The 15,901-nt window shown below is 31.4% G+C and overlaps 1 protein-coding gene across 11 annotated transcripts in view; it reads right to left on the reverse strand.

The window, feature by feature from the left end:
* The window catches only part of LOC127703103 (leucine-rich repeat and coiled-coil domain-containing protein 1-like), a 127,992-nt gene that overhangs the window by 92,411 nt on the left and 19,680 nt on the right, over nt 1-15,901 (reverse strand). Inside the window, exons 7-9 of one of the 11 annotated variants that reach the window (XM_052207534.1) lie at nt 7,715-7,783; nt 6,142-6,232; nt 5,004-5,151 (exon numbers count right to left, since the gene is read on the reverse strand). In XM_052207534.1, coding sequence (XP_052063494.1) covers nt 5,004-5,151; nt 6,142-6,232; nt 7,715-7,783 — 308 coding nt within the window. The other 10 variants (XM_052207545.1, XM_052207538.1, XM_052207544.1 and 7 more) reach the window with 10 other exon arrangements.

Consider the following 15,901-nt stretch of genomic DNA (forward strand, 5'->3'; position numbering starts at 1 on the left):
TTGTCTTATAGAGATCACTTAGTGACTGGGCCTATAAATGGTATAAGGTACATTGTCCTATAGAGATCACTTGGTGACGGGGGCATATAAATGGTATAAGGTACATTGTCTTATAGAGATCACTAAGTGACAGGCCATATAAATGGTATAAGGTACATTGTCCTATAGAGATCACTTGGTGACAGGGGCATATAAATGGTATAAGGTACATTGTCTTATAGAGATCACTTAGTGACAGGGCATATAAATGGTATAAGGTACATTGTCTTATAGAGATCACTAAGTGACAGGCCATATAAATGGTATAAGGTACATTGTCCTATAGAGATCACTTGGTGACAGGGGCATATAAATGGTATAAGGTACATTGTCTTATAGAGATCACTTAGTGACAGGGCATATAAATGGTATAAGGTGCATTGTCTTATAGAGATAACTTAGTGACGGGGCATATAAATGGTATAAGGTCTTTTGTCTTATAGAGATCACTTAGTGACGGGGGCATATAAATGGTATAAGGTACATTGTCTTATAGAGATCACTAAGTGACGAGGGCATATAAATGGTATAAGGTACATTGTCTTATAGATATCACTTAGTGACAGGGCATATAAATGGTATAAGGTGCATTGTCTTATAGAGATAACTTAGTGACGGGGCATATAAATAGTATAAGGTCTTTTGTCTTATAGAGATCACTTAGTGACGGGGGCATATAAATGGTATAAGGTACATTGTCTTATAAAGATCACTTAGTGAGGGGGATATAAATGGTATAAGGTTCATTGTTTTATAAAGATCACTTAGTGAAGGGGACATATAAATGGTGTAAGGTGCATTGTCTTATAGAGATCACTTAGTGACGAGGGCATATAAATGGTATAAGGTGCATTGTCTTATAGAGATCACTTAGTGACAGGGGCATATAAATGGTATAAGGTTCATTGTTTTATAAAGATCACTTAGTGAAGGGGACATATAAATGGTGTAAGGTGCATTGTCTTATAGAGATCACTTAGTGACGGGGGCATATAAATGGTATAAGGTACATTGTCTTATAAAGATCTCTTTATCATGAATATTATTTATCTACATAAGATAACAATGTTCTGACTAATTTCTAACTTGTATGCTAAAAGCTTATTAAAATGAGCTTTAGGTTAAAGGTCAAATATCAGTGTTTATGATACATGCCATATCTTGCTATGTGATACACCCACATGCCAAGATCAAGTTGTGTCCAAGACATAGCTTTGAGCATAAAAAATTCGTAAGGGTTCCGCGAAACCCAGTGTCTCGCCTACTTTTGCTGTTAGTCGCAGGCTCAACAAAAATGGAGAAAAAATTATTAAAAATTTTCCTCTAGTTACTATCTTTTGATTGTAAGAAGTTCTGTTCAAGTTTGGTAAAAATCCAAGAACGTTTATGAATCTAATAAATGTTTTAAAAAATTTAACTGCAGACTGTGCGTAATGTTAACTGGAATAAAACTAAGTCCATTTATAAGTAATAAACGGAAAAACAGGAAATAAATTTTTACAAAATTTCCTTCTAGATACTAGCTTTTGATCATAAACAAGCTTCTGTCCAAGTTTGGTACAAATCCAGGATAGTTTAAGAAAGTTATTAAAATTTTGAAAGCTTTAACCACAGAGTGAATGTTATGTTAACTGGCAGAGAATCTAAGTCCATTTATAAGTAAAATACGGATAAACAGGATTTTTTTTTTAACAAAATTTACTTTTGAATACTATCTTATGATCACAAACAAGCTTCTGTCCAAGTGTTGTACAAATCCAGGATAGTTTAAGAAAGTTATTAAAATCTAAAAACTTTTAACCACAGAGGGAATGTTATGTTAACTGGCAGAAAAACTAAGTCCATATATGAGAAAAATTCAAATAAACAGGATTTTTTTTTTTACAAAATTTTCTTCTGGATACTATCTTATGATTACAAACAAGCTTCTGTCCAAGTTTGGTACAAATCTAGGATAGTTTAAGAAAGTTATTAAAATTTGAAAAACTTTAACCACAGAGTGAATATTTGTGGACGCCACCGCCAACGGAATGAAGGATCGCTATGTCTCGCTTTTGGACAAAAGTCGCAGGCTCGACAAAAATAATATGGTAATTTGAACTTAAAGTCAAAGGTAATACTAATACAATAGCCATTATGGTTCACAACATATTGTTTAATAGTGCTAAATATCATAAGACAACATAAATAGGTAAAAAAAAAAGATCTGGTTGGTATGAGGAAAGGAAGAATTCATAGTCAAACAATGACACATGTATATCTGAATCTCTTCCTTGAAGAGGAATTTTTCTCAAAGTAATACATTAACCTGTAAAATATCATAAGTCTATAGCAAGAGGTATAAAATTAGTCTGTAACCACAGTCTGAGTAAGTGCTAACTGTGTAATAATTTCAAAGTTCAAGTTTGAGGTATTCCATAGAAAATGAACAGACCTAATCACACAATTATTGGAAGCAGACTCTCTGGCATTTTAAGATTTATTGAACCAACGAAATTTTAACCTTCAATCAAATCAAATCCACTTTGAAATTGCCTATGTTTTAAAAACGTGCTTTAATTAGGAATTTCACACGTCCCATTATTCTCAATCAATCTTTAATCATACCAACACTAAACAACTAATTATATTTAATCCTTAAGACATGGAATCAGAGAAAAAAATCATCATCACTTCACCATAAATCTAATTAAAAGAACTGAAGAGCATTCAAGCTTCATCTGTTTTGCTTATATATGACAAAATGGTTTGAAAAACACTATTTATAAAAATAACTTTAATTTATTATATGAGTAATGACAAAAACTGATACATTTTTAATACTTTGACAAAACATATTTATTTTGTGTTAATTCCAAAATAATACTAAAAAGTAAAGGTCATCATGCTTGTTTTCAAGCTACACTCTGTACAAAATTTTTATATTTTGTAAGGATTTACATTCAAACCGAAAAATTATGAAACTATTAGTGCAAGTATCTTGAAATAAAAAAAATCTTATAGTATATAGAAATTAGAAAAGAACAAATGGGGTCTTGGAATTTGTTTTCTTGCACATAATAAAAAAATAAATTTAAAATTCTAAATTACCAGAGTTTTCTCCCTTATAAAGAAAATTAAATCAAGCAGTTTTTCTGTAATTGCATAATTAAAGTTATTACAATTAGATCACATGTATGTAATTTTGATAATGTATGCAAATGTGAAATTAAATTGGCAACACATTAACATGTAAACTATTCTAAAGTTTTTAAAGTATTAAAAGTTTTTGAGTGGGCCAGGCAAAATACATGTAATCTTTAAGAAAATGAGATGTGCTAATGCTTATACAACTGCATAACAAATATCATTGACAAAAAAAGCCATAAGTGGTTCTAATTAAACTGACCTAATCACAAACTTTAGCAAGTTAACTGTGCATAAGTTTCAAAGTTAATAGACCATCACTGATTAAGCAGAGCCAAATAATCTCTACAAAAACGATTTGTGCCAAGTTCATGTAATTGCATATCAAATCATTGATTTACCATTTGTGGTTCTCCTTAAAATGACCTTATCACAAACTTTACCATGTAAATCATACAAAAGTTTCAAAGTCAATAGATCATGACTAACTTGGCGGGGCTAAACAATCTTCATTGCAATTAGTAGTGCCAGTGCTAATACAACTGCATACCAAATACCATTGACTTTCCATTAGTGGTACTCGACCTTAATCATACCTACTCACAAATCACTGATATCGTTGAAACTGCTGCTGGAAACAGCACATTAAATTCTCACCTCCGCAACTTTGTTGAGGCCCAACAAAAAACATACAAACCAACAGATACAATTCTTCATTGAACCTTGAGGTCTAAATAGTTCCTGCTGGTTATAACTTTCAGCATTTTTCAGTGACTTGTAACTAACATATATGTCAATAGTGCAATGCATCCATTGACATTCATATCAAAACTTTCAAAAAATACATGTGCTAAAGAGATATTTAACAGCTGACAACCAGTGTTAATTTTGATAAAGATTTATGATTTATTACACATTTTTTGCTGAGTATTTATCTGAGAAAATAACAGCTACTTCCTTAAAGTTTCTGACAAATTGAAGGTTGTCTAAATCAGTAAATATAATTCAATTTGTAAAAATGTGAGACAATGAACATATAATGGAAGACCGTTCTACTTTATGATACTGAACATCAAATTATCTTTGTCTGTTATTAACTATCCTGCCTATCTCAATTATTCAAATATTAAACCTATGACACGTTAGATTCAAGGACATATTTTAAGTACTCATGTACATTTTTATCAGTATAGTCTCTTCCCCAAATATCTATATAGTTAGGAGACTGGAGAAAACCAAAAAAGACATTTTACTGTTCATCAGTCAATTCCAATTCATCAGTAATAATAGGTCTGAATAAATGAAGAATGTGTCTAAGGTCACACTGCCCAGGCTCAAGCTTTGCTATTTTCCAAGTTAAAAAGGGGCATAACTCTAGAACGGTAAATGACTCACTGCCCTAATTTGAACTATGTCTGCCTGGTGTGGTTCTTAGCATTGTGTATGAGTTTCATAAAATTTGGATGAGACGAACTTAAGAGTGCAGAAATTGTAAAATTTGCAATTTTCCAAGTTATAAAGGGGCATAGCTCTAGAAAGTAAGTGACTAGCTGCCCCAATTCGAACTCTGTAAGTTTTGGTTCTTAGCATTGTGCACGAGTTACATAAAGTTTTGATGAGGCAAACTTAAGTTAGAGTGTGGAAACGAACAAATTTCCAATTCTCCAAGTTATAAAGGGGCATAACTCTGGAACGGTAAGGGACTAGCTGTCCCAATTCAAACTCTGTCTGCAAGTTTTAGTTCTTAGCATTGTGTATGAGTTTCATTTTTCCTTTCATACTGAACAAGAGATCTCTTTTCCTAAGATTTACACAGTGTATCTTATTTTATTACATACCCTGAATCTTTCTTATAGCCATCTTTATGTGCTCTTGATGCAGCAGTACTTTTTCTGTAACTAGGTATCTTTGACTTTCTGCTTTTTCGACCTTTTCTTTCCTTGCTGTTTGACCTTGACCCTGTATCACTGTCTTCAGTTTGTATGTCTACAATAAGAAGAATCAAAAGTGTGCTTCACTCTGTTTTCCAATGCAAAACATTGAGAATGAAAATCAGTTCTAAGTATATATGTATGTCAAACTTTTTTTAAATGAGAAAACAAGTCAACTGTTCTTGCAATAAACGAGATTATAAAAAACTAATATACAATGACATTTCTTTTTTGTTTAAAGCTTTAACATTTATTTTTCTTTACCTTGTATGCAATGACAAAAAACAATTGGAAAGAAATTGTGATTGTGCTAAGAATGTTTTTTAAAAAATGGCATTGAAGATTACTGCTACTGTAAAAGTGGAAATATGGGTTATTGTCACTTATTTCCGGTTCAATTAAAATAAGGAAAATATCCCCAGTGCAAATAGTTTGTAGAAAGCAACAATATTTACATGAAGGGTGAACTTCTGGTTTGATGTGTGAATTTATCCCCAGTGTATAAAATTTATGATTGAAATTGAGAAAATAACAACCCTTGAAAATATCCACCTTTAAAGTGCATTAAACACAAAATAAGCAGTAAACCTATTCAGAATTGAAAACTTTTCGAGTTAAATTAGATAAATGCTTTTATTGAACTGAGTTAATAAACACTTGTCTCAAAATGTTAATTTGACTAAACAATTAAATTATTGTAGGGAATTTTTTTACAGGAACCATTTTTTAGATACCATATTTTAGCTATCTGTTTACAAGTTATCAATAAAAACATAGGTGGTGAACTAAAAATACATAACCATAACTGCTTCTATGAAATTCCTAAGATGGTCAACTAGGAGTATTGATATATTAAACAGTCTCGTGTCAGACATAAATGTACTTAGACTAACAACATGCATTCTATCTCTCTCAGTCAGCATGCATAGGACTGGCTTGTGTCTGAAAGACATCTAACCTCTCTCAGCTTCAAGTCTAGATATATTGGACTGCCTTGTGTCTGACAGATCATTGTACTCAGAGCTACTGACTTCGGACATCTTACCTCTCTCAGCTTCAAGTCTAGATACATTGGACTGCCTCGTGTCTGACAGATCATTATACTCAGAGCTACTGACTACAGACTTGTTCTGAACCTATAATTAAAAGATGAATTTTCTTTATACAATTTTTTGAGTATTGTTTTCTATACTATTAAATATATCAACCAATGGACAACCCTGTTTGCAACAGAAAAAACATGGGTTGTTGTGCTATGCATAACCCACTCATGATTCAAAGTATCAGAAAACAGCAGGTAAGTGTCACACAGACCCGAAAAGCACTAACACCTTACAATTCATCACTGCTGACCAAATATGAAGTCATTCTGTAAGTAGTATTGAAGAAATATGCAAAGAAAATATTCAAGTATATTCAATATTGGCAAAATTGGCAAACGGGAAGCAGGTATCTTAAGGATCCAAAAAGTGCTCACACTTTACAATTCATCCTTGTCAAGCTACCCACTTAGTTTGAAGTCACTCTGTTCATCAATTTCTAAGAAAAGTGTGACAAGAATATTCTTAGGCTGAGCAGACAGACAAGTTGTTTGCAATATATCCCTTACTTTTAGAGTAGGGTATAATACCACAGTTCATACATGTACATGACAATAATCATTGAAAAGGAGTTACAATGAAAATTATGGACCTTACTGAAAACAAAAACAAAAAACACTTTTTACATTTATCGTATCCAGAGTCTTACCAATATTAATTGGAAATTTGGTATGAGTAAAAAGAGATGTTAGGTGAGTGTCACGAAACAGCAACCCATTAAGTCTATCAATATCTGTTATTAGTTACACTTGTTTTTTTTAAAACCGATATATCACACTGTAAGCCTTCATGTACAAGAAGGCAAGGACCTGAACACTTTATATAATAAAAGGTGTCATGATTCTATGTTTTGATTGGCGCTTCCTGCATGAGAACAAGATCAGCTAATAGCTTAATACCATCTAAATAGGCACACCTAATTCTGAATGAACAATTGATGATTTTTCATTGACCACGTCTTCAGGCATGAATGTAGCGATTGTAGAGCAGCAAAATATAACGACTGAATCATTCAAGTTATCCTTACTATAACATACAAGACATGCAATAATTCCTTACTTCTTATTGGATACTAATACTTAGAAAACTAATACAGACCTTAGCTGTTTGTAACTGTAGAAACTAATACAGATCTCAGCTGTTTGTAACTATAGAAACTAATACAGACCTTAGCTGTTTGTAACTATAGAAACTAATACAGACCTTAGCTGTTTGTAACTATAGAAACTAGTACAGACCTTAGCTGTTTGTAACTATAGAAACTAATACAGACCTTAGATGTTTGTAACTGTAGAAACTAATACAGACCTCAGCTGTTTGTAACTGTAGAAACTACTACAGACCTTAGCTGTTTGTAACTATAGAAACTAATACAGACCTTAGCTGTTTGTAACTATAGAAACTAATACAGACCTTAGCTGTTTGTAACTATAGAAACTAATACAGACCTTAGCTGTTTGTAACTGTAGAAACTACTACAGACCTTAGCTGTTTGTAACTATAGAAACTACTACAGACCTTAGCTGTTTGTAACTGTATCAATTGGTGCAACTGTTCTTCTAACTTCTCTAGTCTTAAATCTGAATCCTAGAAGACACAAAATATACAACAAAGGTTAATGTCAAATATCACAAAAGGTTTAAATTACCATATTTTCACATCATCATGGTACTAAAATAGGGTTTTGGAACATGACTTAATATTGCATATATTTTTTAATGTTCACCTCATAATGAACAGGTGTATTAAGTTTAAAGTATGAACACAACTTCCTAGTAAGACACCTCTAACCAAAATTTTAAACTGATATAGGACAGTCCAACAGACCAAAGAACAGACTAATGGACAAATTGATGACCACACAGACCGTAAATATAAAGTACCCCTACTATTACAGACGGGGCATAAAAATATCAAGATATAACATCTCACAAGAATAAATCTAAAGGAAATTCATTAAATGGGTTTATGATACATATTTCACAACGATATGTCTAAGTATTCAGATTTTATTTATTCCCATTCATATACATGTATTCGTTTATTTCCTTTTTTGTATTGTTTGGTTGCTATATCATTGATTCATACCCCATAGCTGCTTTCCATTTACCTGACCACTGGAGCATAACATGAGGTCAAGTTCAGGTGACAATGACTGGCTCATCATGAAAAACATCAATACATTTTTTGCAATTTGATAACACTACCATTGTCCACAACTTGTAACACACGAAAAAAAAACCATGAAATTCTAAGTCCATGAAAATACAGTTTTTTTAATACCTACTTTTCCCCTAGTGAAAATATAAGATGTTAATACAGTTTCAACTCATTTCTGTAAAGGTTTTCAAATATATTCACCGACATTAGACTGAATTGAAATGTTCATTATCAACAACTTTTCTACACTTCAAATCAATTACACATGCAAATCAACTTCACATTTATATAAAAAAGAAAATGAGCACCATTTGCAGAATTATATAGAAATTATTCTTGAAAAAAAAAATTTAACAAGAATCAGCAATTTAAAAGAATCAAAGAAGACGTGGCAATTCAAAAGAATCAATCAACTTTTGAAATAATTTGCCTGTAGAATATCTAAATCAGTCATGGTAAAGTACACTTAAACTACTAATTAAGGACATGCACTGATATAATCTCTTTATTATCTTTAATGCAGTGCATTGTGGGATACAACCGAATGTAGTTATTGCTAATGGTATTCAAAGAAACAATTTATCCTTTATTCCTTTGACGCCTCAATTCATTTCCTGTTACTACCCTAATAAAACAACAATTCTTTTAAAAACCGTTTTTCTTCTTTGTTCTGTCAATTATCTTTCAATGTGAACTTCGTTTATTAGGCTTTACATTCTTTTCTATTTCCTTCTAAAATTCATTTTTTAAGAGTGATAAAATTGAGAATGGAAATGGGGAATGTGTCAAAGAGACAACAACCCGACCATAGAACAGACATTAATCAATAAATTACTGGTCCAATTTAGTCTAATTTGTAATTTTTTTTTTTTAATTGTTATGATCAATGCAATAAAGTTTTGCCTATTTGATGAACTTTTCAGAACTATAAAATATCTACAAACACTTCTCGATGCTTGTAGGTCACATGTACTTTATTATTTTATTCAGTTTCCATAATCTGTGCTTTCTCACTAAAAAAAATAGTTAGCATTTAGAATTTTTTGTTTGCAGAAGCTTGCAAGTTCTGTATCAAGATTGGTAAAATAAAACAATAATCAAAATGTTTAACGATGCTTAAAAAATACCATCTTGCCAAGATGACAATTTAATTGGTCAATCATCACAAAAGTTTCCAAAGATAACATTCATCATGAGTTGATGAACTCATAATGATAAAATAGTGAATTTTCAGTCAGAGATGAAAGGTCAAGCCAACTAAGGTCAAAATATGTAACCATTACAACAGACTTTAAACTGCTTGTCCAAAATTTAACAAAATTGTTATACATGCTAACAGTAAAGATTACAACCAGGCATTTTTATTCAACAAATTTTTGGTCAAAAGATGTGTTATGATTGTCAATGAGACAAGTTTTATTTAGCATTTCTAATATAACTTACTATACTGTCACATCTCTTTCCCAGGAAAGAGGAATGTTTGAGAATACACTAACATGTTAAACCCTGCCATTTTCCTTATGTTCCTGTTCAAAGTCTTTAATCTAGAGGCTGTCATTGATAACTATCATCCATTATTAATTAATTTTATTAGCTTATATAATTTACTCTACAGTATGGGTTTTGCTCATTGTTGAAGGCTGTACAGTTACCTGTAGTGGGCCATCATCCTTGACCTAATGGTCTTTGATAGACAGTTGTCTTATTGACAATCGTACCACATCTCTTTATTTATATACTGTGGGCATCAATTTTAGTGTCTCATATTTATTTATTAATGAATGGCATCGAATGTGATTATCCATCCAAGAAAAGTTAAAAACCTGATAGTGTTTTCAAAACATGTTCATGAATCTCTGAAAGCATCAACTAATTCATTCAGAGTCATACTACTTTGTTTTTTTCTATCAATCAAACCTCAGAGTGAAGAGTGCTTCATGAATGAAGATAAATTAGGCAATTTATTAGTCAGACAGAATAATTGAAAATAATGGACAATATGGCACTGATATAAACATAGGGTCAGTGTAAGGAGTTTCTTTATACTGATAATAAAGTCAATGCATATTAGGAATTTATAATACTGCGTCTGGTCATCTTGTACAAGGATGAATTTTCTAGTTCAGTGGTTTCTGTGATAATTTGTTAAAGTACATGATTTTTGAACCAGTAAAAGGAATTCAGCATGAAGTAGAACAAATTATTTAGAGTATATACCAAGATAACTGACTTGTTAAATTCAGCATAAGAAATTTGATATATTAAAAAAAGAAATCTACTTTTCTTATTTCATTGAAGCAAATTTTATATTACAAGAAGGGATTTCTTCTACAGTGACAACGAAGTCACACTGTATATGAAAAAAAAAAACTTTTTAAATTTCGTGCATCAGAAGCACTTTTCTAGATTTCAGGAATGCTCAATTAGAAACATCTGAAAACCAACATTCTATATGTGCCTGTCATAAGTCAGGATCCTGTAGTTCAGTGGTTGTTGTTGGTTAATGTCTGTCATATTTGTTTTTCATAAATTGTTTTGTTATAAATTAGGCCGTTAGTTTTCTCAATTGAATTGTTTCATATTTTTCATGTCTGGGTCTTTTATAGCTGACTATACGGTATGGGTTTTTCTCATTGTTGAAGGCTGTACGGTTGCCTATAATTGTTTACACCACTTCGTTTGAACTTTGGTGAATAGTTGTCTCATTGGCAATCATACCACATCTCTTTATTTTTATTACGATGTTTTTAAATACTGTAAATTTAGAAATTATTGCGTGCATTTATTATTGCAATTTTTAAAGAATGGACAGAAATGCAAGATTAATTATTGCGATTTCAGAATGCGAGTTCTAATTATTGCGATACTCATCCAGTTGCATTATTCGCATTAATAAAAACCTCGCAATAATTTCTGAAATTACAGAACTTAATATGTGATGAGCTATATGACCATAATTGTTACCAATTTGATGGGGTCAATGAACTTTTATCTTAGTTATTGTTCTAATCAAACATGCTACATAATCCAAGATACAACCAATAATCATTGGTATGTGACAGCTTTCTATAACCAATTATTCATGAACTATAAGTGACTGTAATACAAGACAATTATATACAATTAGATTTGATAAGAGACTGATCAATTTTTGTCAGTGTATTGTACCATAATCATGATAATCATTATAAATGTTTTGCTTCCTTTGGTTAAACTTTCACTAACTATTGAAAATTGGTGACTGTGCACTAATAAGTAACCAGTTCAAACATGATTTACTTAAACATTTTATCATTGTTAATGTATTTCAAATGATTTTTTTTCAATGACCAACAATCAATCAGTCAGGTCATTATTCCAAATAATCTACAAATGACAAGATTCTTATTTCTTTTTGACCAAAAGAATGAGCAATTAACATGGTTTTTATTTACTTTGGACCTTCAGAATGTACAAATGGCACGATTCTTTTATTGACTTTAATTAGAATTTACAATTGTCATGCATATGGTTCTTATTTCCTCAGAACCTTAGAATGTACAATTGACATGACACTTTGGTTTCTATTGGACAGTTTCTAAGACAGGATTCAAGGTTTAACAAGTTACAAACTGTGGATTCATTATTATTCGTTGGATACCAATTTTCATGGATTTCGTGGATAAAGGTGAACAACGAATTTAAATGTTCAATGAAGTACAAATCTTCTAAAGGCTTGTATGCAGACATTGGCAAAACCACAAAAATCAAATATCCAAGAAGGTACAATTTTGTCTCAATCCACGAAAATTGGTACCCAACGAAAATAAATGAATTCACAGTTCCTAGAACTGTTTTGGAGTATAAAGACCCTATGAATTTAACCTTTGGACCTTTTAATCAATAGAGTTCTCCAGGTAAGCAATGCCATGTATTTTAGGTTCTACATGAGGCAGATATAACTTTGGGATGAAATAACAATGCTGAGAGCGTACATCATCTTAAATCTTTAATAAAGTTATTTTTTTTGGTTATAGACCTAATCAGGGATTGAACTATCAACCCCTGCATTTAAGGTGACAACACAACTACAAAACAATCAAGGCAGTGTTGACTCAAGAAAATAAAATCTTTATTATTTCTTTTCTTGTATTATGGATATTTTTTTAACTACAGGAAAAACTAAATGATGTTAAATTTCCAGCCCAATAATCAATTCTTCAAATGAAAGCATTCTTCAGACTCGGCTGGAGTTGTGTTTTTATGGCAACAAAACTTAACATTAAAATTCACAAAATAAAGAATTCTTTCCTAAAGCTTAAAAGATCAATGATTTTAAATTTTAAACTGTTTAAAATCAAATTGGTTTTATATACCTAAAAGGTCTATGTTTAAGCAGTATAAATAATAATATAACAATTATCTCAATGCATCTGTCAAGAAAATAACATATAATCCTTATTTCTCTGTGGTAAAGAACTGCCCTTGGTCAATAAAATATCGGATTTCAACAATAATTGGAAAAAATGTGAGACTAAAGCAATTACATAGGAAATATATAAGACTTGTCTAACACTGAAACATTAGTATAATACTGATAATAAATGCTTTAATTTTCTTATATAAGAATTAATACGATGTTTCAGATACGTAATAATAGCATTGCTTATTCAACACTTGTATAACAATTCATTCTATTGAATAAATTGTCTGTGGTCTTAATGACTTGTAATAAATAACATCACACACTTTCAATTCTATTCAAATAAATACAAAACTTTAAAAGGCTGAGCTTTTATCAAATTCAAATGTTTTCTTCTCTAAATTTTAAGAACATTTAATGTTAAATATTGATTTCACAAACTAGTAATGCCTGCCAGTAAAAGAATGAAACACTGCACCTAATTACCTACTCAAAACATAACAAATTTGGTAGCTTATGGGGGATATAACAATTTTCTTATCATCAATTCACTAAAATAGTAGAATTGGTCTCTTAACGAAAGTATGTGGGTTGTTAATTTACTGAAGGACTAATTGTCTCAGTTTTTAAAGATTCCTGGAGCTGCAAAATCAGAATGGTGTTCAGGTGAAGATCCAGGATTTTGAAAAAGAGGCTCCCCTGGCAATCCAAGGTTTGGAGTGATACTTGTAAAAGTATAAAAGTATATGCATTTATCATTTATGAAGCATATAAAAGAGGGGGGGGGGGGGCAAGCCGCTGCCCCTCTAAATCCACTTCTGATGTTTCATATTGAGACAAAAGAGACAATTTATTTCCTTAATTAATCATCTCCTGGGATACCTGATTAAACATATTAATTATTGTCAATCTATCAATAAAAAAAATATGAAGGAAAAAATATGGTTACTTATTTCACACAGAAAAAACTTAATGCATTTCAAATATGAAAAGTACTGTGGATTAATTCATAGAATGTCAATTTTTCGTAGATTTCATAGGTAAAGGTGAACCACGAATTGAAATGTTCAACAAAGTACTCATTTTCCATAGGCTTGAATGCAGACTTTGGCAAACCACGAAATCAAATATCCACAAAAATGCAATTGTCCTTTAATCCACGAAAATTGGTACCAACTATAATTAATGACTCCACAGAATGGTAATAGAAAAAATATCATGTGTCAATTTTTTCCATACAAATAACTAAAATTTAAGATCAATGATATAAAAGATTTTAAAAAAGATGTATGAAGATTGAAGCTAATCTTTAAAATGGACACACATTCCTGAGTCTTAACCGACTGTACTGAGTAAAAGACAAAAAATGAAATCAACACGTTATAAATTTCATGCGTCCAAAGAGCAATGCTGGATTTACCTTCATCAGGAAAGCTCAAAGCTGAATATTTGAAAGCCAAGAGAACGTATAAGAAACAAAACAGTTGAAGAGCTATATTACCAAAAAGGACCTAAAAAAATAGCCAAATCCATCTAAGGTCAACTTTGCCTGAGGGAGTTGAAACCTTAGTTTCTAATAATTTCAAAATTTATTAACAGACAATTTTACAAAGGTTTATTATAAATCATGTCAGTACTGAAGTACCAAAGATTAAATAGATGTCTGCAATGTAAAAGGAAAACTTTCAACAGTCGATTAACGTAATAAACACCCAGCTAATTTTCAGGCATTTATGATAGAACTTACAAATAGGATAATTATGGCGAAACCATAACAGGCTAAAAGCCAATTTGTACCAGACAGGCATGACAGGATTAAAATCAACTTTACTCAACTAAATCTTTTTTAAAATGTTATTTTCTTCTTCGATGATTATTTTTCTACCGTGTGCAAAAACCTCAAAGGTGCATTCCCCATGCGTATACATATATGATATAATATTTAAAAACGTAGGCAAATTATAATTACAAAGTTATCTTCATCCCCAAATTGGCCTGATAAACCTTACGTAACAACTAACACAGTTATCAAGGCATATAGCATCCGTTAGCATGAAATACTTTTTGTAAGACAATACTATTATCTCTCTGAAAGCCAATTTGTACCAGACAGGATTAAAATCAACTTTACTCAACTTAATCTTTTTTAAAATGTTATTTTCTTCTTCGATGATTATTTTTCTACTGTGTGCAAAAACCTCAAAGGTACATTCCCCATGCGTTACATATATGATATAATATTTAAAAACGTAGGCAATTTATGATTACAAAGTTATCTTCATCGCCAAATTGGCCTGATAAACCTTACGTAATAACTAACACAGTTATCAAGGCATATAGCGTTGGTTAGTATGAGATACTTTTTATAAGACAATACTATTATCTTCTAGATAAAATTGAGAATGCATTCTTACATTTATTTTTCAGTGATCTAGAATTACAGAATTGGAGAGAAGAGGATTGACAAATACTGACAAATATGAATCTATGATCTTGTCCATAGCAATTTCTTAGGTTATCTGCCTCACAACAGATGTGCAAACTTTACATTAGCAACCAACATTCTTTCTTAGTCTATTACTATGTATGCAACTCCTTCAGGTAAAGTTGACTGGAGCCAAAATTATTTTTTTCTATTTGTTTATGGACACAACTGAGTTAGTTCTCCTGTTGGTAGCCTATTAATCCAGGAGGGTATCATTCACTCAGTTTTGTTTTTGGACACAACTGAGTTGGTTCTCATGTTGGTAGCCTATTAATCCAGGAGGGTATCATTCACTCAGTTTTGCTTTTGGACACAACTGAGTTGGTTCTCATGTTGGTAGCCTATTATACCAAAAGGGTACCATTCACTCAGTTTAGTTTTTAGACACAACTGTTGATTCTCCTGTTGGTAGCCTATTAATCCAGAAGGGTACCATTCACTCAGTTTTGTTTTTAGACACAACTGTTGATTCTCCTGTTGGTAGCCTATTAATCCAGAAGGGTACCATTCACTCAGTAGTCAGTTATCACTAACTATAATTTACATGATACATGTCATTCGTCAATTATCAAACCATTTTAAAGATTTATTGTATCTTAACTAAGCATGCAGCTACCTCAGCAGTGATCCAGCTAAACCATGTTCAGATGGTGGAGCA

The sequence above is a fragment of the Mytilus californianus genome, unplaced genomic scaffold (assembly GCF_021869535.1).
Source record: "Mytilus californianus isolate M0D057914Y unplaced genomic scaffold, xbMytCali1.0.p SCAF_5, whole genome shotgun sequence".
NCBI lineage: Eukaryota > Metazoa > Mollusca > Bivalvia > Mytilida > Mytilidae > Mytilus > Mytilus californianus.